General features: G+C 39.6%; 1 protein-coding gene across 2 annotated transcripts in view; it reads left to right on the forward strand.

Moving 5' to 3' along the window:
• The window catches only part of tpk1 (thiamin pyrophosphokinase 1), a 76445-nt gene that overhangs the window by 24231 nt on the left and 28823 nt on the right, over nt 1–23391 (forward strand). For both annotated transcript variants that reach the window (XM_080515166.1, XM_080515167.1), the window contains exons 5-7: nt 5870–5942; nt 9746–9841; nt 19602–19748. In XM_080515166.1, coding sequence (XP_080371292.1) covers nt 5870–5942; nt 9746–9841; nt 19602–19748 — 316 coding nt within the window. The remainder of the gene's footprint in view (nt 1–5869; nt 5943–9745; nt 9842–19601; nt 19749–23391) is intronic.

Below are 23391 nucleotides of genomic sequence, written 5' to 3' on the forward strand. Positions count from 1 at the left end.
CTGTGGTAGAAAACTGAAAGCATGCAAACTCAAACACAAACAAAGAAAGCCTTGTCATCAAGCATGTACAATGACCATATATTCCTCTTTTTGTAGCTTTTCTCCTTGCTTGCAGCTGTTCTACAATCTAAATTAAGTTAATCTGTGATGGACTGATTGAGCATTCCCTACTCTCTAATGGTCTGTGTTGTGTTGAGCTGAGTTGTAACTTGTGTTGATGAGCAAAGGGAGCTGGGCCTTGCTTTTTACCATCAGAGCTTTGGAGCTTGATTTTTCTTTTCCTACAGCATGTTTTGCAAGTTTATTGTATTTGAAATGTAGCAATTAAGAGTCATTTAAGTTACAATTACCTTGATTTCCCGTCATCTTTCCTGTTCTCTGGAGCACACTGAACAGCCGTGAGAGCAAAACAGACCTGCAGAGTGTTTAGGCTTGCCAGTATTGCCTGCAAGCGTGTGGTTCCAGGTCATGGTCATCATGAATGGTTTTGCCACAGCAGTTTGACTGAGGTAGCAGACTGCAGTTCCTGGGGATACTGGATTGGTGCAAGAGAGTCCATTAACAGACTCTATGCCCACTTTTAGGACCCGTGCCACTACCTCCACATCACCCTACAATAAAACTCCCCCCACCGCCTGGACAAGTGTCCCTCAACATGACCTTAGTAGAATTGTGGAAGATCCTGCTGATGATTAATCGTTGCGGGTCCAGAAAACATAAGGGCATATCAACTCTCTGAGGTGTTGAGTAACTTCTTCAGCACATCTCAGTCCCAACCTGTCGGCCACCATCATCCCCATTCCCAAAGGCTCCTCAGTTACCTGAATGGCTGTCGGCCACTCGCTTTCATCCTGATCCTCGTTATTGTTTTTTTTTATTGCCCACATAAAGAAACGCAGCTGCACCATAATCACCCACAGAGCCTGGGTGACCAACTCATCACACTTGTACTGAACAGCTCCATCAGCAAATGAGTCCTGGACTTTCTAACAGACCACCGTCTGTTTAGATCCACAACATTTCCTTCAGCACCCCACCCCACCCTAAAAAAAAAGAAAAAAGAAAAAGTGCTGAACTGGCCAGCTGGCTACTTTTTTAGCTCTTTTAAAAAAAAATGTTTTTAGAAAAGGCCATGGTTAACACAAGGGAATTAAAATTTCCTCCAGGGGAAGTTGCGATCATAACTTCCCCTGGGGTAACTTCCATCAAGCATCAAGCACATTTTGATTCAAATGTGGAGATATACATTATAAGCTGTCAGAAAAACAATTACTGCAGTAAAATACAGATATGTAGTACTTTATTACTTGACATTTTTGAGTCACACAATCAAAACATTAAAAGCAACAAGCAGATAAGAATTGAAAGCCAACACGAATTTTATAAGAAAAGAACACGGGAAGAAGATAAACTTTCCACGTTTATTTTCCATGTTGTTTCAGAACAGTTGATGGACTGGGCCTTTATTTTTTAACATCATCAATTTTGTTTCTGCCTCATAATGTGCTGTGCAAATTTATTGCAATACAATCTAATTAAAACTATAATTATCTCAATTTTCCTTCATGTCTCAGGCTCACTTTAGTACACCTAAGAGAAACACAGAGAGTTAATAAACTTAGTTGATGTGTTTTGGATGTGTCTGAATTATGATTGACTGTGGTTATTACATCTCTACAGCCATTTAGGCGATCACACGTGGGATTAAAGACTGGATCATATGTGAAGAAAGTTTAGAAATGGGTATACACGCACAGTTTCACATTCCTAAAACTTTTAACTCTGTGTAGGCTTACATCATCATGCCCCATCACACATATGTGAGCTGGTCATTAGGATCAGAGTCAATCTTTGTCATTTATCACTTCATGTTAAAGGTTCGTGTTTGAGTTCAAACCACAAGCTACAGCCTCGTTGCAATCACTAAAACCACAAGACTAATTTTTTGTGGGATATTAGAGACTGCTTCCCTTTTCCTCTCTGTGAGGATAGTTTATATTTACATAACGATAAGTGTTTCCATCTGGACAAATGACCGACTATGATGTGTGATTTCTCCATCAGAAATCATGCTCACATTCATATGTTAATTCAGAAACTTGTTTTTGGGCAGAGTTAACACGAGTCAGAGGGCTGAACATGCCGGAAGGCTTTGCTTTGGGTTGTTTACGTACATGGGTTGAGATGATGTTTTCCAAAATTAATTACTTTTCCTCCTCATGCTCCCTTTTTGACTGATTGGGAGATCGGGGGGATGAAACAAGCAATCAAAGCCACATCTTCTCAAGTGACTACAAAGAGGAGTAAATTGTTGTGATTCAGGAAATATTAAACTGTATAATAAAATAAGAACATATGCAACATTTGGTGAAACATAAGTGGACATATGGACGGAAGAACTTCTCAACTTGAAAACAGCACTGACAGAAACAGAAATGAAGAAGATAGACAGATTTATAGGGGAAATTTAGTCTGTTATAATGAACTAGGGAAGTTGCTGTGAAGGGACATTAGACCAAGTATCACATAGCAGAAATATGAAATGAGTGAAAAAGCATAAAGACTAAGCTGCCATGGAAGGGAGAGGTGTGTGTGTGCGAGAGAAGACATTGAGTTAGAATGGAGAGACAGGGACACATAACGCAGTCTAAAACACAAAAAACAAGCACACGTGCTTACACACCAACGCAGGCAAAGGTCACACAGCCATCCCGCCACCCAGTGCTCAGGCAAACTGGTGGTAAAATGCTCTATTTCCCATCCAAATTAAAGTGTCACTTAATATTAATATGGAAGGGAAGACTGTCAGATACACAACATGCAGCAACACAAACACACGCAAACAACATTTAAGCTCCATGCACACAGACAGCAATGCAGAATTTAGATCTGCGGCTGGGCAATTACTATCCGCCGATGGTGTCAGGCACGCAGGTCACTATTACGTGTGTGTGTGTGTGTGTGTGTGTGTGTGTGTGTGTGTGTGTGTGTGTGTGTGTGTGCGTGCGTGCGTGCGTCCGTGCGTGTAAAACTGATCAAGCCCAGTGCCACGTCTTGTCCCATCTGTCACATGAAGGTTACATCTGAATGGAGATGCAATTGTGTCCTGTATTATAAAAAGGAGGGCAAAATGGACCTGCTTGTGTGTCGCTGTGTGTGTGTGTGTGTGTGTGTGTGTGTGTGTGTGTGTGTGTGTGTGTGTGTGTGTGTGTGTGTGTGTGTGTGTGTGTGTGTGTGTGTGTGTGTGTGTGTGTGTGTGTGTGTGTGTGTGTGTGTGTGTGTGTGTGTGTGTGTGTGTGTGTGTGTGTGTGTATGTATATGTATTGTCTAGGCGTGTGGGCAAGAACAAGAAAAGTTTGTCTGGATTTTTTTTTTTTTCTTCTCCACCAACACGCAGGTGCACTTGTGCTTGTTTGTCTTTGCTCTTGTGTGTGCGTCCCTGTACATGTGTGTTGCAGCAGATTGCATACAATTGCCGCTCTGTTTGTCCTTCTGTATCTCATTGGTGTAAATGGGAACAGCAAGGAGGGAAGGAGGCAGAGAATAATCCTCATGTATCTGTTCTCCTCAGCCGACCGGAACATCGCTCTCGCCTTTGCTGGGGAGCACACATACAAACAAACACGCTACCCAACCAACCATGAAATCGTAATGTCAGACCTGTTAATACCTCTAGATAGCTGCAACTGCATCCTTGCATGGTCTTGCCCCTTACGCATAAACACACGCACATAAATGGAGTAAACAGAGAGCTATCTATCTCACTCTGACAGGAATACGCAACTCACTGGTGGCTGGTAGATTTTTGGCTGTTTTCACTGATAGCTGCAACACAGCTTGTTAATTCCTCCACCCGGGGAATGCAGGTTTCCTCAAAACACAGTTGTGTTCGGATGAACGAGATAGGTAGGTAATTTTAGATTCAGGATTGAAATGCTGAATGCATACGTATTCCCAAACTCCTTCCCCAGTTTAATTGGCAGCTGTAATACTTTTAATTGCACGTATTAACATGGTTTTTCTACCTGGTTAAGCCAGGTAACAACTAATGTGTATTAATTTGTTTTGTAAATATTTGTTTGGGGTTTTTTTTGTTTTTTTTGAGAGGCAACTTTTGGTTATGTTTGTAGTCAATAATTTTAAAGTAGTGCTCATCTCTAGATTTGCTCTTATCACAGATTTACTCTTGTATAACATCAACAAGTCTTTCTTTTGTCCCAAGCAGCTGTGACATTTTGAACATATTGACATGAAGTAGAGACACATACAATTAGACGGTATGGGGGGGCTCACTTGAACAAAGCAAAGCTTTAAAACTAAAAACCGTAATTTAGCATGAATCCAATCAAATACATATTTAATTCAACTTCAATCCTAACAAGAGTAACACTTAAATTAACCAAATTGTACAAACCAAAAAAACCCCACCATTGGTCATCCACCCCATCATATCCTATTCGTGAACAAACTGCAAATATTGTTTCATTTGGAATTTGAAATGGATAGAAATAAATTGTGCATCCAGCACTGTCATCTTGGCCTGTTATGTATTCGAAGATCGTTTGGTCCTATCAACAGCACAGCTCCACTCGGTCATTTGTGTTTCCGCCTCCCCCAATGTGATACAAGCCTCCTCAAGTGGCTCCTAAATTCTCCCGTAGACATCCTGAAATATGAACAGCAGTTGCATAATTGTTGTCCTGCAGCTGGGACCCTCTCCCTCTACATGTGTACTCCATCAGTTCATTGTCACAATACCTGTGGATCTACTGGAAACGTGTTTCCTCCCCTCTGTCGTCATTGCGAGACGATGTTTTATTCATAATTTTTTTCAAAGGAGTGAGCTGACGGAGAATTTTCAAACTTGTAATTGAACATGTGTCGCAAATTTGCATCACTATCGGTATGAGTGGTTTTGATGTGAAATATTCCCCAGTGGATGTTTTGCATTTTCCTTTGGTTCATTCGTTTCACCTCTGGTGTTTACTATTCTTCAGGGCGGATTCGAGAACTTACCAAAATGTGTGATTTTATTTACCTCTGAATTTTTTTCAACCTCAAAATAGGTACACAGATATATGATACATAGAACATACTAAAAACGGAACTGTGTTTAATGTTGAAAGCAAGAAAAATGCTTGGTTTTATGTCACTGATGTTTAATTGTGCAACTGCAAATTGTGTTTACCTGTAGTATCAAAATACATTGTACAAATAATGACGAGAACAATTATTTTCTGTGTCATCGCCCCTTTTACTCTTGCAACATACCGACTGATCATTAACTAAGCTCGCATATTAAAACTGAAAAATAACGTGCAGGTTTTCAGTCTCACTCTAATGGAACAGGTCAGATTCCAATGGACAACAGGTCCATCAATGATCTCTTTGTGTGCATGTGGGAGAAAAAGAGACGGATTGCTGTTTATCATGCTTCTTGTTATGAATTAATTAATTTGCCTCCATTTTTGTATCATTGTATTTGTATGTGTTTGTCTTTTCAGTTGCTTTCAGTATGATGCCATGTTTGCAGATGTATTTTTCCATCCGTCTATGTACATCGGCAGTCAGGCGTGCGTGCGTGCGTGCACGTATATGTGCGTGTGTGACAGGGCCAGGCTCAGTGCCACAGAGAATCACCCCGTCAGTTTCCATGTCTCTTCGTCTTCCCTGGCGGCGTCACTCCTCTCCCTCACTGCACAGATCAAAGAGCTGACACATGCCCCGATGTCCTCTCTCTCTCTCTCTCTCTCTCTCTCTCTCTCCTTCTCTCTTCTATCTCTACTTCACACTCTGTCTCTCTGTCTTTCTTGCAATCTTAACCTTCCCTCTCTGTCACTCACCCCTCCTGTTCTATCCTTACATCCAGCTTTCTCCCCGACTATATCAGTGGGGATTTTGATTCCATTACTGCGGAGGTCAAAGCATTCTATGCAGACAAGGTGAGTGGAACAGAACTTGCACACACTCTTAGACCTACAGGTGTATTCTCACAAGCATTATGGTTTTAGGGACATAAACTCAATACATATTCTAGCTTTCAATCCACAACATACAGTCAATTTGGAATGACCTTGGTATATAGGTATTTTTAGAGAGTTGTGTCCCTTGGCATATATATATATATATATATATATATATATATATATATATATATATATATATATATGTATATCTTTGTGGGAGGATTGGGTGAAGATAAGAAAGGGTTTCCACTTGTTCCTACACAGGCATGGACTTTTGTGTTTCATAGTTTACCCAGTAAATCACATCCTCCCATCTGTTACAGACTGCCAGTGAAGAACAGATCGCACTGACAATGACACTGTAAACATTCTGTTGTGAGTTGTGTTTGACATCTGTTTGAATTTAGTGAATCTTTTTTCATCAGTACATTACGGCTGGCAGTTAAGTTTAGGTGGGAAGAAGCACAATCATCTCATCCTGTGCAGAAAACGTATGAAACCTTCTGTTTGAATGACTCCTTGGGTGTTCACAAAATCTTTAATGAGCCAATAAAGGACAGTCCTGTCACGTCACTCTGTCCGTTTGGTTGTAACTTCGAAACTGCTGAAATATCTTAAGTTGTTGTGCCCACATGGTGCCCTGTCAGTGCACATCTTTATTTGACATAACTGTCTATAGAAATAAATACTCAGCACATACAGCATATAATCTAGTAGTCTTCACCAAGATTCATAATTTAGTTCAGTTCAATTAAATTTTTTTATCTATAATACTAATTACAGCATAGCCATCATAAGGTACTTTTACAGAAAACAAACCTCACTTGAGCACATAGATGACACCAGAAAGGAAAATTTCCTTTGGAAGAAAATCCAGCTGGGGTTAAAGAAAAGAAAAAAAATAATAGGCGTGATATAGAGAGCAACAAACAAACACACCAACTGCAAGCTAATCCACTCGCTGCAGATTTAATAGGAGCAGGATGCACAAATCAAACTTTCAGTTCCTTCTTCAGAGATCCTTCAGAAAGGTACCAGTAGATACTGAATTTTAGAGATGGGTATTGGGAAATCATAGTATGGAGTAAAGAGTAAGACTAATGAATACTCATATTCAAGTTACTGACAACTGTCTTGCACTTGCACAACCATTTTGACATGAATAATATTTCTGAATTTGTCATGATTGGATTGCTGTTACTAGCTACAGAAATTAAACAACACTGAATTATATTGTGCTGCATACTGATGAATGTTTTCAACTTCTGTTTCCACTGTCAGGTTGTGAAATGTATCAAATGAACCTTGGGCATTTTGTCCTTTACAATGCAGTTAAACCAGTGGAAACTGTTATATGAGACCCAGTTGTGATAGCAATGAGTGGCTGGAGAGTTTTAAAGGCTATTGTTTAGTTTGACTTCATCAAAGTCAGTCTTATCCACTTTTCTGAAACTGAGTTATGACAATTACACATTGTTCATAGAAATGCAGCCACTGTTACCAACAGCAAGTCAAAGCATTATAAACTCTTGGACAAGTTTTCATCTGGCAAAGAAAAAAAGACGTGACGATTTTTGACTGAGAGCAGGGTTGTAGGGTTATTAAGCTTATACCATGCTGCCAAAGCTGACTTGGGTTAAAGAGCTCTTATGCTCACGGCTCTCTGTGAGATCCACCTGCAGTGACAAGAACATGCAGACTGAGTCATGAAAGTAGGTAGAAGTGTTGCAGTCAGAGACGGCTTCAACTGTCAGCACTTCAGACACATTAAGACCCATCATCAAAAAGCACTTCTGAAGTTGCTCACATCCACTATTTAACGATATAACTCTCCTGCTCCACACCTACGGTTAGGCTGACCTGTTGTCTCTTTTTATGGTTGAATTTGCTTCTTCACACTATTGTACTTTTTTGCAGAGACATTTTAATCTTTCATTCCTTTGACCATTTACATGATAAATTACCCAAACAGGACCAATTTTCCAACTATCAATTATGGCTCTTTGGCCATAGACTATACAGTTAGTTCATGACTCACAGGACCTGATTTACTAAGATCCTGCATGTAAAATAGATGAGGCTTTCAGTTGTGCATTATGAATTGGATTTCAAATAAGGGTTTCATGAGCATTAGGCTCCAGAAATTATATTGCTCCTGTTTTTGTTTGCTTCTGAAAAAAAGAAAGAAATCCCATTGTCTTTATGATTTATTGTGTGTAAAAGTTTGAGGAAAAATATAAATGTAATCCTTTTTGGAATGTGGCAGTAATATAAATGTGGAAAAAGTGAACCACTGTGAGTACTCTTAGGATACACTGGACATGCGTGCTACTTCCAACCATAGATCTTTTGATAGTTACTGAATTTCCAAGCTCACCAGAAAAAAAGCAACATTTGCTATGCTGGTCCTTCTATCTCGTGGATCCCATGGCTTCAGCATTATCGTTGACTGTCTGTCACACATCTATAACATAAACTTAGTAGCATTAAAACAGTAATGCTGGAGCACAGCCAGATATTGAATGTTGAAGATAGCTGTGGAAGAGACTCAGAAGCACTCATTTACTGCACATTTATGACAATTATAGTCATAATATCAAAAGAAATGGAAACGTCTGAGTCCGAACACAGCTTCCCTCGCTTTGCCAAAAATGTATTCAAGCAGTCATATTAAGGCTAACCTATACAGGGGAGAAGCAATGTGATGGAAATCACTGTAAAAAGTGGACTTTTAATAGTTTATTGCAAGCGAACTGTGCAACCAGAAGGTCTGTTCAATAAATAATGAATACAAGGCAGGTCAAACTTACTTGCACACACAATAGACAAACTCACCAAAAGAATTGCAACATCCATGTGATTTTTGTGCTGTGTCACTCAGTGTGCTACTTTGATCAGACTCCTCGGATGCAAACTGTTTATAGTTTGAAATGCAAATCCAATATTGCACCGCGCGCACAAACGCATGCACGCACACACGCACATGATCACACACTGTGGTATGCCGTCAGCTGTTTCACTCTTTTTTTTCTCTCTCTCACCCGTTCCCCTCACTCTGTAGCAGCCTGTTATATTAGACCCTTTTTCACAAATATCACACAGGTTGCCTCAAAAAAAACAAAAAACGATCCATGCCGTTTTCCGTGAGAGAGAACAGACGGTAATGCTTTTGAAGCAGAACAATGGGAAAGTTTGAGGCATTCCTTCAGAGATTTGTTGCAAACAGTGAATAATTCTGCATAAATGGAAGGAAGAGAAGAGAAAAGCATCCACAAGGGAGTGAGGGAGGGAGGGAGGGCGAGAAGGGGAGGCAGGGATGGAGAGATGATGGAAGACGGGGTGGTGTGGTGTGGGGTGTGGGGTGTGGGGTTGAGAGGATGGATGGGATCAAACAGAGCACAGCGAACAAGTGCGTGTGTGTGCGTGCGTGTGCGTGTGCGTGTCAGTGAAATAGGGAAGTCGGTGCGTTCCAAGAGGAAAGTGACACGGTGGCGAGTGAAAGAGATAGAAAGAGTGAAAGCCAGAGTGTGGTTGTTTACCTGGATGCTGTAGTTTAGGGCCACTGACTGGAACCTCTACATTATTCAGCAACACAGCCCGCAGACAGCCAGACAACACTAAAACACTGATTTATACCTCTCTCCCTTTCTGTTTTTCTGTACCCTCTTATCCCTCTATCCCTTATCTTGGCCTCCGTATTTGTTTCGGTATCTGTGTACGTGTTTTGTTACTTCTGTATTTTTTTTCCATCAATTGTTTTTTTTTTTTTCCATACATAGGGTTGCAAGCTGATTGAAACGGCTGACCAGGATCTAACAGACTTCACCAAGTGTCTTGCAATTATGCTTCAGGAAATTGAGACCAGGCAGTTACAGGTAAAGTGTGCATTACTCATATTCTTGGCTTTATTTTCATCTTTGTGTTTCTATCTTTTTTAATTTAAAATGAATAGCTTCATTGAGTGCCAATCTGTAGGTGTAGTGTCAAAAAGATGACCTGGGCAATACCATACTTTGATTGGATGTTGAGCTGGCCAAGCTGTTCGACAGTAAATTTAAAAAAAAAAGATTTTTAGAAACACATTCAACTTCCAAATGTATCATTTTAAGAATAAAGTGATGGAGCTGAATGTAAACACACCTCTACTCTGAGGATTTCCTCATTCTGCTGGTTCTTGCGATGGTTTCTCCCACCCTGAAGATGCCTTCGGGTTGAAGCTTACCTGCAGGTCGGAAGTCTTCCAGCTGAGCTACGCTACTAGACAGTGGATCAAACACTTTCTGGAGCATTTCTCTGTCCTGGTCTCACTCATACTGATAACGGGAGAAGATTATGATGCACCAGGAGTTGACCCTTGAGCAGGTGCTGGGGAATCGTGCCATGCAGTGGCCAACTGAACTTCAGAGCAACTTCCATATAAGTATGGCAGCGCCCAGGCTATCAATTGTTTTCTGGAGTCGAGTGCCAACCTAAATCTGAGGGGTAGGGTGATGCTTTTTCCATGAATACGTTTTTTTTTGTCCTTTTCTGTTTTGAAAAGACATGATCAAATGAATAAAATGGTGTTAATCATAGTACTAAATAAACACATATTCGAAAGTGGAATGGAAATCAATTACAAATTTTAAATGGATATAATGGCAAAACCATGAGACTCATCAGTTATAGAAAATCAAAATTATGTAATTGTGACAAAGGCACGCTTTTTGTTGCCCATGAAACTCAACAGCTGTTAACCGAACATCTCATGATGTGAAAAGCATTATCGTCTGACATTCTACAATAATTACTACTGTGAGTGAAACTAAGCATGTGTGGTGAGTGGGTTGGTTCGGCCAGGGGTGCGAAATGTGGTTCAAGCTCTGAGAAGGGAAATCACACAGTTATTGGTCAAGTTTATCATCACAAAGACAATTCTGACATGCAACTCTCTTTGTGAGGGCATCATGCTGGATAAACTGATTGTTATGAGCTCTGAAGCATGCTGTTTTTTTTATCATCTGTCTAATTCTCATGCAATGGTGAATTGTCAAGTTGTGTTTTGGATTGTTAGTTGCAAGATATGACTGAGGATACACAACAAGCACAGAAAATACATTGTATTATTTCTATTATTATAATAAAGAATAATTATACAATGCTTCCCGCAAAGTTTCTGACTCTTGTGCCCTTAAGTAAGACTTTGGCCCTCAGGTACTCGTGATGTTTTGTGAGGTCAGTGATATTGAACCATATTTTTCTGGTGGCAAGTCTATGGTGTATGTGTGGGAGTGAGGATATATAAAACAGTCTCTGCGGGTAAAGTTGGTCCAAGATGCATACTTACCATTTCCAGAAGGAATAAGGGTTGAAGAATATCATTGGAATAACATTAGGCATATTTACACCTACTCATAACATGATTTTTCAGTTTTTCAAATTCAAATGTGTCCTTTTTTTTGTTGTTGTTGTCGTCTTTTAAAAATGTAAAGCATTTCCCTGACAACCTGACATCCAAAACTCAGGAGTGAGCTGCCAACCAGATCACAGCCTCATGCCCAGCCAACTGCTGCAGAGCCAGACACACACACACACACACACACACACACCACGGATCAACTTGATTTCCATTCTGATGCTCAAATGTCAACTAAAGAGCACAGGATGCACATAACATGAGGAAAATACGTAATATCGCAAACAGTATATTTTCAGACTTCGTTTTGTCTGTGTTCCTTCCTCAGCTTCTCCTCATTCTCCCTCTACTTTCGCTATTATCAGCTGTTTTAAGTAGCATGCTGAGTGTTTTCCCAATCACCGCCAAGTGCCCTAATCACTCAGCGTCTCTAAACTAATGAAAGACCATGGATGAGACCCTTAGAGATGAGCAAACATGCATCTCATCCCTCACATACGCGTGTCGCCACATTATTCCTCAGTCTTGTTAACAATGAATCTGCCTTTAAACCAGCAGATTAGTGTAACTGTAAGAAGTAAGAGTCTGAGTTGCTGCTTATCACTTTGTGATTATTTAAGTCACACTCTTCGTCTCTCCACGATAACCGTTCCTGGATTAGAAGTTCCCCTTACAGGTTAAAAAAAAAAAAAAGCAAGGCATTTTTAGGTAGTTTATTATAAAGCTTTCTTTTTCCCTCTCAGCAGTGTCCATCCACCCAGTTGAAATAGGTAAAAGTCACAGATAGAATAACAAGAAGGTGATTTCCAGGTTACCAAACATTGTGCTGTTTGGGCTTTAGGATTCAGTATTTCAGCCCCCAAATGTTTTCCTCGACACAGCTTAGAGCTCAATTTGGAGAATCTATTTCATATTGTGTCAGGTGAAATCCCCAAGAATGGCATTGGAGGATTATAGTGGGTGGATAAGTACATGTTTGTTTGTTTGTTTGCTTGCGTGCATGTGTTTTTATCTATACGAGTGTGTTTCATTTTGTGCACACTTTGAGAAGTGTGTATGGAAAGCTACTTTGTGAGTGTGCGTGTGCGTGCGTGTGTGTGTGTGTGTGTGTGTGTGAAATCAGAGCCCCTTTTCTCAGTATTTGTTGAAGTGTGAGCATCTATGTGTGTGTAAATCTCTTTGTGTCTTCTCACAGCTCGGTCGAGTTTGCGTTTCTCTCATGCTTCGCAGTTGCAGACCTAAGTGGTGCTATTGTTTTCATTTTATTCGGTCTTTCTTTAGGTATCCACTCATCATCCTCGATAAATGGACGGGAGTTTTTGTGTTGATGTCGGAGCCGGCGCCACTCGCTCGGTTCCCCCAGCCAACCACGAAAGAGAGCAGCCGGATGTGTACAGATAGCTTATTAAGTTTTCTTTATTCGGTCGTGAGAGTCTCCCTGCCCTTCTCGTTGTTTTGTTTTTAGTAAACAAAGATGAAATAGGAACAAATAAAGATTCATGCACTTATATAGTGTTTGATATGCGAAGCCGCATCAACAGAAATGCTGATGGAAAATAAAAATGGAGCAAGCCAATGTGTCACTCAGGGTTGAAACACAATTCATAGTTTCTGTTTTGTTTCTATAGACATTGCTCCTTGCAATCTTTCATCATACTTCGACTTTGAGTTTTTGTGTCCTCCAATTTGGTTGCTTGGCTGAAGATACTCACTGACATTGTTGACTGTCTGTCGGGTTGTTGTCCCCCCCCTCCCTGGTACAATTTGGTCTGGTTGAGGAAGACCTTTTTTAATATAAATTAAACATGATTTTTTTTCCCTGGAAGTAAATACCAGTGGTGCAAATAAGAGCTTAACATTAAAGTAAATTCCAGATGATATTTATGTTTTCTGGATAGTACCATCGATTCTTATCTGGTAAGTTTCTTCCAAACGAAGAACAATGAATGGATGAAAGTCACTGCAAACATGATTTAATAGTTGCTCCAAACATTGAGGTACATGCCACTTTTTCAGAAAGTAGTGAAAATGATAATGATGTGTGACAACTCGTGTAAGAATAACCCCCAAAAAAGTTGTATTTTTATCTTTGTATAGAAAGACAATTCTGATTCCCAGTTTTCCTGGTTGGTGCGATTCACCGAGAAAGGAAAAGCCAAACAATGAAAGAATTTAAAAGATGACACTATATTTGGTTATAGGCACTGTAGAGGCAACGGTTAAACATATGGCCCATGTGTCCAGTAACAAATGTTTATGGAATAATATTGTTCACCTTGTGTTTTCTGTGAGAGTTTTGTTAGCAATGTTGAGATTTTAACATCTAAATGGTAAAATATATTTGATTTTGGTTGGTTTTACATTTTCCAAATGACTATGTCAAAAGGCTTATAGCGTTATTAAGAGTACAAAAGTAAAAATGTAAACAAGTTTGTCCCTACAGTGCAGTGTATATGGTGCAGTAGGGATTCCTACAGTATAGGAATGACCTATTGAGAGTCAAACTGTGGTTCCAAACATAATTTTCTCATTGTTTCAAAGACCAACACTGAATCAACTTCAAACCAAGATCAAGGTGATGTCGTTTTGTTTGTATAAATTTACTTCCATGAATAAGCAGAAGCTTTCAATGCTTCCTACTCCTCCGTAATCCTTAAGCCTTCTGTAAGTCCTCAAACTCAAAGATGAGTGACGAGGCGCTTTTCTTCACATCTCTGCTCCAAAGCGAAAGATGATTAGTCAAAATTGTCCATATTGTTCTGGAGCTGAAAGGCCAAATTTACCATCCATTGTACTAAATATATCTATCTGGTATTAGCTGGCCAGGAAGCAGACATCTTTTCAAATGGCATTTTTTCCTGACAGGAGCTTATGGAGTCCAACTCGCACTCCTTAAATACTCCCTCTTAGTGTTTTTAGGAATTGTGTGGAGTATCACAAAACATTTTTTGTATTTCTCCATCTCTGGATGTATGACGTTTGGAAAAAGTTCTGGACTTGTTCTTTATCTTGTTTATTTTGCAGAAGTGCATTACACATCTATTTCTGAATCTTTAAAGATGCAGTGTGTCCAATTTTGAGCATCAGATAAGAGTCGCGAGGGAATTTAATTATCTTATGGTCTTCAGTCCAGTTCTTTTGAATGATTTGTTTTTATTTTCTTTTACTTAATAATAAATTAAAAACTTGAATATTTACCAAGAGCTCCCGCATCCCTTTATATTGTGAAAAAGCGGTGGCCGAGATATTAGAGAAACAAGCTTGTGTTGGGAGGTTTGCAGATTTAAATCCCATTATTGGCAGGTCAGCAGTGTGATTTGTAGTTCAGATTAACTGTGAATGGGTTGGGTTAAATGCAGTTAAGTAATTTCCCATATAGGATCAATAAAGTTTACTTTTTCTTTTTTTTCAGCGTCTTGGACTAAGGACAGACTAGATGCTGCATTTAAAAGGCTGTGTTATTTTTAAATGCTTCAAATAAAATCTAAATATGACCTACTGTATGTGTATTATACAGTCATGAAAACTTCACAACATGAACACTGGGCTTCATCCTTGATTTTGCTAACGAAAGATTTTGTCTTCATTTAAAAGTTCCACATTTTGTATCACTTTTTTGAGTGAGCTGAGATCTTTTGCCACGGTGTCAGACACATTCATCAATGTACAAAACTCACATGCACTATAGTCCGTTTTATATTCTGGAAAGAGTTCAGTGATTTTTAAACATGGGCAAATCTAATTGTGACAAAGCTTCACATCACCCTTGTGATCTCTGGCATCCACCCAAAGAGGGCACAGACCCCAGACTGGAAACCTCTGCTCTAATGTAACTCTATTAACTAGATTGATATATATTATATTCCCCTGTGCCATAGGCCCACATTGTCATTCAGAAATACATTGATGAGTCACATTGTCACACTGGGGGACACAACAGTAATGTTTGCAAAAAGTTGCAGCTCTCAGCTGTTTTGTAACTTATTCAATCATTTAACTCTGTTTTTGAATATTTTCATTTACTAGTAATGAACTTGGAGCTGAATAAATGTTAAGGATAAAGCTGAAGATTATACTGTCATTTGATATGTTAATGCAAGAAAAAACCTCATGGATAGTTGCTCCTGCTTTATGACATTACGAGTAGCCTATTTTAGAGAAAGATTCATGGATTGGCTTTCAGCAAGGGCGGTGTTTGTAAACTTCGTATTATTTCATAATTTCTATTAAATCACGTGGAAGTATTTCATAACCTCGCGCTCACTGTGACTCTCACTGTGTTTGTTTTCCAAGTGTTTTTTTCTGGAGTCAAAGCAGTGTCTTTGCATGTGGGGGCGTCAGCCAGATGTTGGTCTCACCTCAATTTCAGCATTCGTTTTTGTTTCAACTGCATCTCCCGAGGCAAGAAGTTAGTCACAATGCATTTAGTTTTGTAAACTTTGATCTCATTGTGAGCTCGAGCACAAGTTTGATCTGAGCTCTTTTACGTCTTGAAAAGTGAAAAATGTAGTCCGCTGTGGTAATGGCTCATTTTCGAGAAGCCAACGAGAGACGAAAATGCATTCATGAGTGTCAAAATGACACTGCAGGAGGTTCCATCACTATAATTTATAAAGGATTAATGGACACACACACACACACACACACACACATACACACACACACACACACACACACACAGAGGATGAAAACATATCTGATATTATATCAGATCATTGTCGCACTGCCAGGAAGAGTTATGCAGTCGCAAAAGGAAATTAAACAGATTATTGCCTTGTCAACATATTTGATCATCTTGAAACAGTGTGATAATGAACATGATGTACAAATAGCACATGTAATTGACTTTTTGTTGTCATAATCCAACTTAAAGTCTTTAAACTTCAGAAAATAGAGGAAATGGTCGTAGCTTTGAAAGTATCAGATCTCATAATTCTTAATATTAGAATCACGAATCCAAATAAGCCGGCAGTGATTAAAATTTCTTGAGATTAAAAATGGAATCTGTCTTTTTGAAACCTCTGGCATCTACAGTCTAATCTCATTCTTGGTATTGATATACCTGCTGTCTTCACACAGAGCTCTCAGGAGCTCTCTCAGGCACCATGACCCAACTCTGTCTTTAATGTTTTCTCAGGTATTATTTTTAATGTGACTTATAATAAAAAATTTAAGAGCCTACTTCTTAAGAGTTTTGCACAAAGCTGTCACCTCGGGCATTGCTCACAAACCTTTTTTTCTTTTCTCTGCGGCCCTTCCAGATTGCTCTGGAAAAGGTTGTTGACCCCACTAAAGTCTCTGATTTGCCAACATATTCCAGTGAAGCCGAATGTCGTGGGGATACTGACTCTCACCAACATATAAAGCAGTTTGAACATCTGCTCTCAATTGGAGAAAGACTCTTTTTTTATGGTTATCTTCGACATAGAAAGAGATTTGACAATCCCAGGCAGATTCATATGTCAGTTCCACCACAGCCCCTGTCTTGCGGTTCTTAAATCTGGGGAGGGCTAATTACCCAAGGTCATTTTCAGGACATTTCTGTGTGTGATTAGAGATGATGGCATAGTGTTTAAAAGGAGGGCAATCAAAGGCCGGAGGCTCTCCACCCTTTCCTCGCTTCCAACCCTCTGTGAACATGAAATCCTCATTCTGGTCTTTTTGTATTATCTTTGTGAATTTGTACAAATGAAAAGCCGTTTTCATTTGATTCCCCTTTCTTCGTCTGTTTTGAGTTAGAAAACAATGTAATTTCTTGTCTTTTGGTTATTCTTCTTTGGGTTAACTGTGGCTAGGCGAACAAAGAGATGATTGCTTTTGGAATTTCTCACCCTGTAGCCATTTTTCAGTTTAAAATACATAAAATATGCAAGTTTGGACGGCAGTAGTTGTGTCCCTGGTTTTTCTTGGGAATGGGAAAGGAGAGAATCCTTTTTACGTTATGCTCAGATTCACACTTGGACATCACATTGCTCTTCTAAGGATCTCCGTAGGGGTATAGCAATAATCACAAATCGGCCAAGAGATAGAAAAATATCTTTAAGAAATAAATTGTTTCACTGCAAGAATGGAAATCTGCATGACACAGAAATGTGAAATCATTGACAATTTGGCAAATACAACAGAAAAGTAACTCAGAAACTTCAAAATTTCCACACTGTATTTTTAGGAGACAAAGAGCAGGCCTCTTGAAAAATGCTGTTCAACAAAAGCAATTTTGCACATGATACCGAATAAATTGGCACAATAAGACAAAACCTAAAATATCCAAAATATGTTGATTTGTGCTGAAGGGGGCATACATAATTCAATTCAATTCAATTCAAAATACTTTATTCGATCCCAAGGGGCAATTTAAAACAGCCCACGCTGAGTAGTTAAGTGAGAACAGACATAAGAACCCCACAGAAAAAACCCCCACAGTTAGTTGGCTTTGACTCGAGCTCTATACATAAAACACAAATTACAGTTCTGTAAAAGATTTGACTTACATCCAATATTTGCTCAAACTGCGAAGATGGCAGACTCACACATTTTCTTTCTTTCCTAATGATGATTATCATCTCTGGGTTCCTCCTTGTTGAGAATCACATGCTTGACTTGGCCCAGGTTTTGGCAGGATGTCCTTTCTGGCACATTAGGAATTGATCGCTGACCTTCTCGTCACAAACTCTAACCTTTAAGTTACCACGGCTCTGTTTTGTTCTTAATAATAAATGCATTTGACTTTAGCGTATTGATTGCAAGAGCTGCCTTGATGTCACTCCCTCTGTTATTTTGAGCAACACCATTATCAAAGACTGGCTCAAAGTACTCAGACGTTTCCTTGAAATATTACGCTATTTCTAAGGCGTTTCTGACTTTTCTTATGAATTAAAAATGATGTGATTTAAACATAGTTACAGATTTTAATTGATTTCTGGTGATGCTTAAGATGTACGAAAACCAGTGAACTTCAAGGAAACAAACACAGATTAATTGTTTTTTTCTGTTTATTCTGTGTTTGTTGTTTGAAGTGAAAACATTGAAGTGTGTGTGTGTGATTGATGGCGTTTGGTTTGTTTTCTGCGCTGGTGTGTCAGTCGTCAGCGTGTGACAGCGCCTTTGCCCTCCAGACTCTGTTGGGTTTTCAGGCTGTCAGCAGTGGTGCTTGACTGCTCGGGGACTTTGTATAAGGATATAACTGCTGAGAGCTGTAAATATTGTACTTAAGAGAACTGCTGGCTCAAAGTTAAAAAGAATCCCATTTCGGCTCTGAGGTTGCAGGAAATGGTATTAGTTTAAGTAATCCGCCAAGCTCACTTTATTTGCTTTTCAATGTGTTCACCTCCTAATTCAATAGACTAGCTCTGCGCATCCTTGTTTTGTTTACCCACATTCATTTATTGATCAGCCACTGATTGCTTATTCGTACTCCGTCTTCTTTCTTTTTGTAAGCTTAGTGTAAGAATGGTCTTTTTTTTATGCTTTCTCCTAATACCTCCCTGTTTGCTTACTCATCAACAAATAGTCACTGATCACAACTAAACAGACTGACTCCCTGCATTTTCTGCCAATACTATGGGACACAAATCATATACGGGCGATTTCAGCACCTCACAGAGAGAAAGTCTTGGGTTCAAATACCGACCCGGGCCTTCAGTGTGAAGCTTGCATGTTCTCTCTGTGTGCTTGTCACTTTCCTCCCACAGTCCAATCACATGCAAGGTTGAGTAGTGGCCCTAAATTACCCCGAGATGTGAATGTGAGTGTGTGTCCTCACACTGACCAAGGTGCCCTCACCCATAGTTAGCTGGGATTTCCTCCAGCATCCTGCTACCCTGAACAGGATTTATGTGGTATGGACGAATGGACCTTTATAATTTTTACTCTTGACAGGAATATTCGCCCCCAGTCACAAGTAGGAGCTGCCTGGACTCATTGTATGTTTACGTACTTATAATCATTTATCCAAAGTAATAATAAAAAGTTCAATAATTTGGATTTCTGAAGTTATCAGGTCATTATTAAGTCGTCACGTAAACAGTGATGAGCTTTAACAGAATATGGCGACGGTGTGAATATGAGAAATGAGACTAATACACCAAGATTCCACTCAATACTTTGTTATCTGTGTACACGTATACCTTGTTGCCGTCGTTTTACATGTACATTGTAATTGTGCATGACTAAGTTTTGATTAGATTTTATAATTTGTGTAATTTATTTCCATGAACTCATTAAATTCTTTGTCTCTCCAGGTGGATGCCATAGTGACACTGGGTGGTCTTGCAGGTAGATTTGACCAGGCCATGGCTTCTGTCGAGACCCTCCACCACGCTCTGTCCATGACACCACTGCCACTGTTCATCATACAGGAAACAAGCTTTGTATATCTACTGAGACCTGTGAGTATTTTACAAACCTGCAGCAAATTGTCAATTTCCCTTTTAGGTTAATACGGCTGTTTGTCTATCTAATTCGCTTGCAAACTCAATACAATGCCACGATTCTATCCTTTGCTTCTACAATTAGTTTTCTTTTAATTTAACCACAAAGTCACCTCTTCATTGTTTCACATCCATCCATCTGTCTTGGGCAGCCACTTTATCCACATTAGGGTTGTAGAGATTGGAGTTTATCCCTGCTGACATTTGGACGAAGGGCATGGTGCACCTCGACCATGACGCCAGTCCGTCACAGGGCTAACACAGAGAGACAGACAATCACTCATGCACACACTCACACTGCTAGGCAATTTAGAGCCTGCAATTTTACGTAACAAGCATGCCTTTTGATTGTGGGGCACTGCTTGAACTTCCACAGGGAACGAGTGAACATGCAAACATCACATGGAAAAGTCTCATTGTGAATTACACATAAGTATTTTCACATAAAAGAGGCCATATCTGTCCTTTAATCCCCTTCCATTTTGTGCAGGGCTAAATGTAGACTTGATGTTGCTAAGACCTGTTTTTTTTTTTTTTTTTTTTTTTGAAGCTGCATTCAAATGCTGCACACAGAGGCAGACCCAGATTGCAATCTCCCAACATTTAGGTCTCGTACTTTAACGTCTCCAAGTCTTTCTAATCACCCATCCCACAGTTCTCCTCTTCATTTTCTGCTTTCTCTCAAAAGAAAATCTTTTTCTCCCTTGCCCTGCTTCCACCTTGATTGGAGTGTTGAACACTTGGTTTCTTTGTTAAGTAATCACAGCAAGAGGACACACACACACACACACACACACACACACACACACACACACACACACACACACACACACACACACCACGAAGACACGCGTGCATCCATTTCCTCTTATGGTGACCCAATTTGCTGTTGTGAATAAGAGATTGAGGTAGTCTCTTTGATGCTGCCAAATTGTTTTTCCACAGTGCCAGCCACTTTCTCATGTTCCTCGCTTGATTGAGTTTACAAGTGGCCTGAATGGCTTCCATTGGAGACGCACACTGCCCCTCCCCGATTCCACCCCCAGCGTTGTTTATTTGGGAGTTCTTCTAGACAAACGGCGAACAGTCACACTTCCTGATGACACCGTGTAATACCTTAAGTAAACCTCTCTCTCTTCCTACGTCTTGTCATTATTCCAAAGGCGTGTTGTCATTTGCTGCTTCATACCTCGACACCTCCAATTAATCTTACTTCAGTGAGGGTAAATTAAGCTCGTTTGTCAACGCAGCTCCAATTCACCAGCGACTGATGAACGCAGACGCCTGTACATGAAGGTGAATGTAACCTTCGGAAGGCCCACGGCTATTTGTTTAAGTTACATCTGTAATTGAAGTGTTTACAACTTTTGTCAAATATCCTCACCGGCCTTCTTCCCGGCAATCAAGGGTCCGTTACGTGCTCGGCGTCAGAATTTGACCGCACAGTGGATTCACATCGGCGTTCATGTTCTGTACCACCTCAATATGCATTAACAACACATTGGGACCAGAGTATTAAATTTGACAAACTTTCCAAGTGTAGATTATCTCACCTGAATGTATAGCTGACGATGTGTAGCCTTGAAGCTACTTTCAAATATAATATTCCATTAAACCTTCACATATTGTAGAATAAGTGAGGCGTGCTTCTTCATCTTTATTAAATTAGAGCATGTTTGAGTCGCAAACATGCTGTGACTTAATCAGGCTTGTGCCTGTTTCAGTTCCTATCCCAAATGAGATGTCAAAGTCTTATTATGCTATCTTTGGGAAATGTGCAAAAATTGTGTTTTCTATAGCTGGCTCAGGGCATTGCATAATTCGCATGTATCTTATTAAATTATGGGTAGGGACACTGTAAGGGCTGCAGGTTTTTTGATTCTTAGTCCCAACACGACGGAGGGATGTTTTAATCAGTGGAGGTCCCAAGGTGGAGCTAAATTTACTCAATTTGAATGTAGATAAAAAAAAGAAAGAAAGAAAGTTGTGCAGAGTTCACCGGCTTGTTTTTCTTGCGCTATCTGCTCTATTGAGTCTCAGTCGGAGGGCCAAGGAGAACCACTTTCACTCAAATGAGTATCCCAGCCCTTGAAGATGCTCGAGAAAAGTCTGTGTGGCAGGACACGCAGTGCACAACACTGTGTCAGCCCAATCCACGCTATAAATCACTCCAGCAGATGCACTCCGGGTCAACACCACAAGCTTGTTTACCTGATGCCCTTTTGAGGAGTGAAAGTTGTCAGTGCAGTAGCTGATTTAAATGATAAAGTGTGATACCTTGGGTGGGTATGTTATCTCGCACTAACATCTCACCTGGAACAAGTTAGCAAATATGGAACCTTCACATATAGAATAAAAATATACACAGAGCCAAGAGCTGATCCAGGAAACATATGAATGCCAATATACCCAGTCACACCATAAACTTGACAACTGGCTAATTAAGACTTGTAATAAATGAATGATTGTCAATTGAACCAAGTTTATGGTTCAATTGACAATTAATTACCGCCAAGTAATTTGTATTTTTTTCAGTAAGCTGGTATATTTACAACTATGAAAAAACACCTCCTCTGCATATGCATGTGTGTGCAGGCACACATACATTTTCTGCTTTCTGTTTCTTTTCTTTTCTTTTTTCTGTTCCTTGTGCACTGCCTCACTGACACACTTACATAAAGCCACTGTGTTTATGTATAGAAAACAACCTCAGGGCAGTTTCCTGAACACCAAAAGCACCAAAGCTTCGACTTTTTTCCCCATCATTCCTCCCCTCTGGCTTCGTAGCTCCAGGAAGCCAAGCAAAACTCTGCTTTAAACACACAACAGTTCAAAGATATCCCACTTCTAATTAAGACTTATGTCAACCTTTGTTTCTTTGTGGTTTTATTTATTTCAGATGACTCATGTAAGTTGTGGTAGTCCTTACTTTTTGCATTGTAGTTTGGGTGTATATCAGTCTATGTACATGTAGCCATGATGGCCTTCAAATATTTGTCATTTTAATGAGGTATTTGCATTAACTTTCAAGCATCACTGTTTCTTGCATTCACAGCATCTCCTTTCCAATCTCTGTGACTTTGCTGTATTGATGTTGAGACATTCCTTTGTGTCTTTTCTTTCATACATACTTGATGAGTGAAAGTTTGTTTGAACTTTTTATCTTCTAGCATCAAGTTTTATAATAGACCAGTGTTTTCAGATCAGTCGCTGTTCAGCTTGAAGAGTGAAACATTACCTTGCATCTCCACTCTTTGATTGAGGGTCTCTTCTTTTTTGACTCTGTCGACATTTTTCAAAAGAATGCCGTGACATTTTGACATTTCTTTCCTTGCCATTGTTTTTGCAGCATACTTGAGATCTGCCACTGTACCAACAAAGCACCTCTTTATCGAGCTTGTAGACTTTGAGAAATACATATCAGCACTGTGCTTCTCACTCTTCATGGAGGCTGTTCATTTAAATATACGTACTTGGATATATAATATGCTATGTACACTGGCTTTACAAGAGATTTTCATAACAACTGTAACTCACTGTGCACATTTCTTTTGACTCCATGACTCAGTAGAATAAAGCCAATAGCCATAGTATTATGACC

This window comes from Blennius ocellaris, assembly GCF_963422515.1.
Source record: "Blennius ocellaris genome assembly, chromosome: 19".
In the NCBI taxonomy this organism is placed as follows: domain Eukaryota; kingdom Metazoa; phylum Chordata; class Actinopteri; order Blenniiformes; family Blenniidae; genus Blennius; species Blennius ocellaris.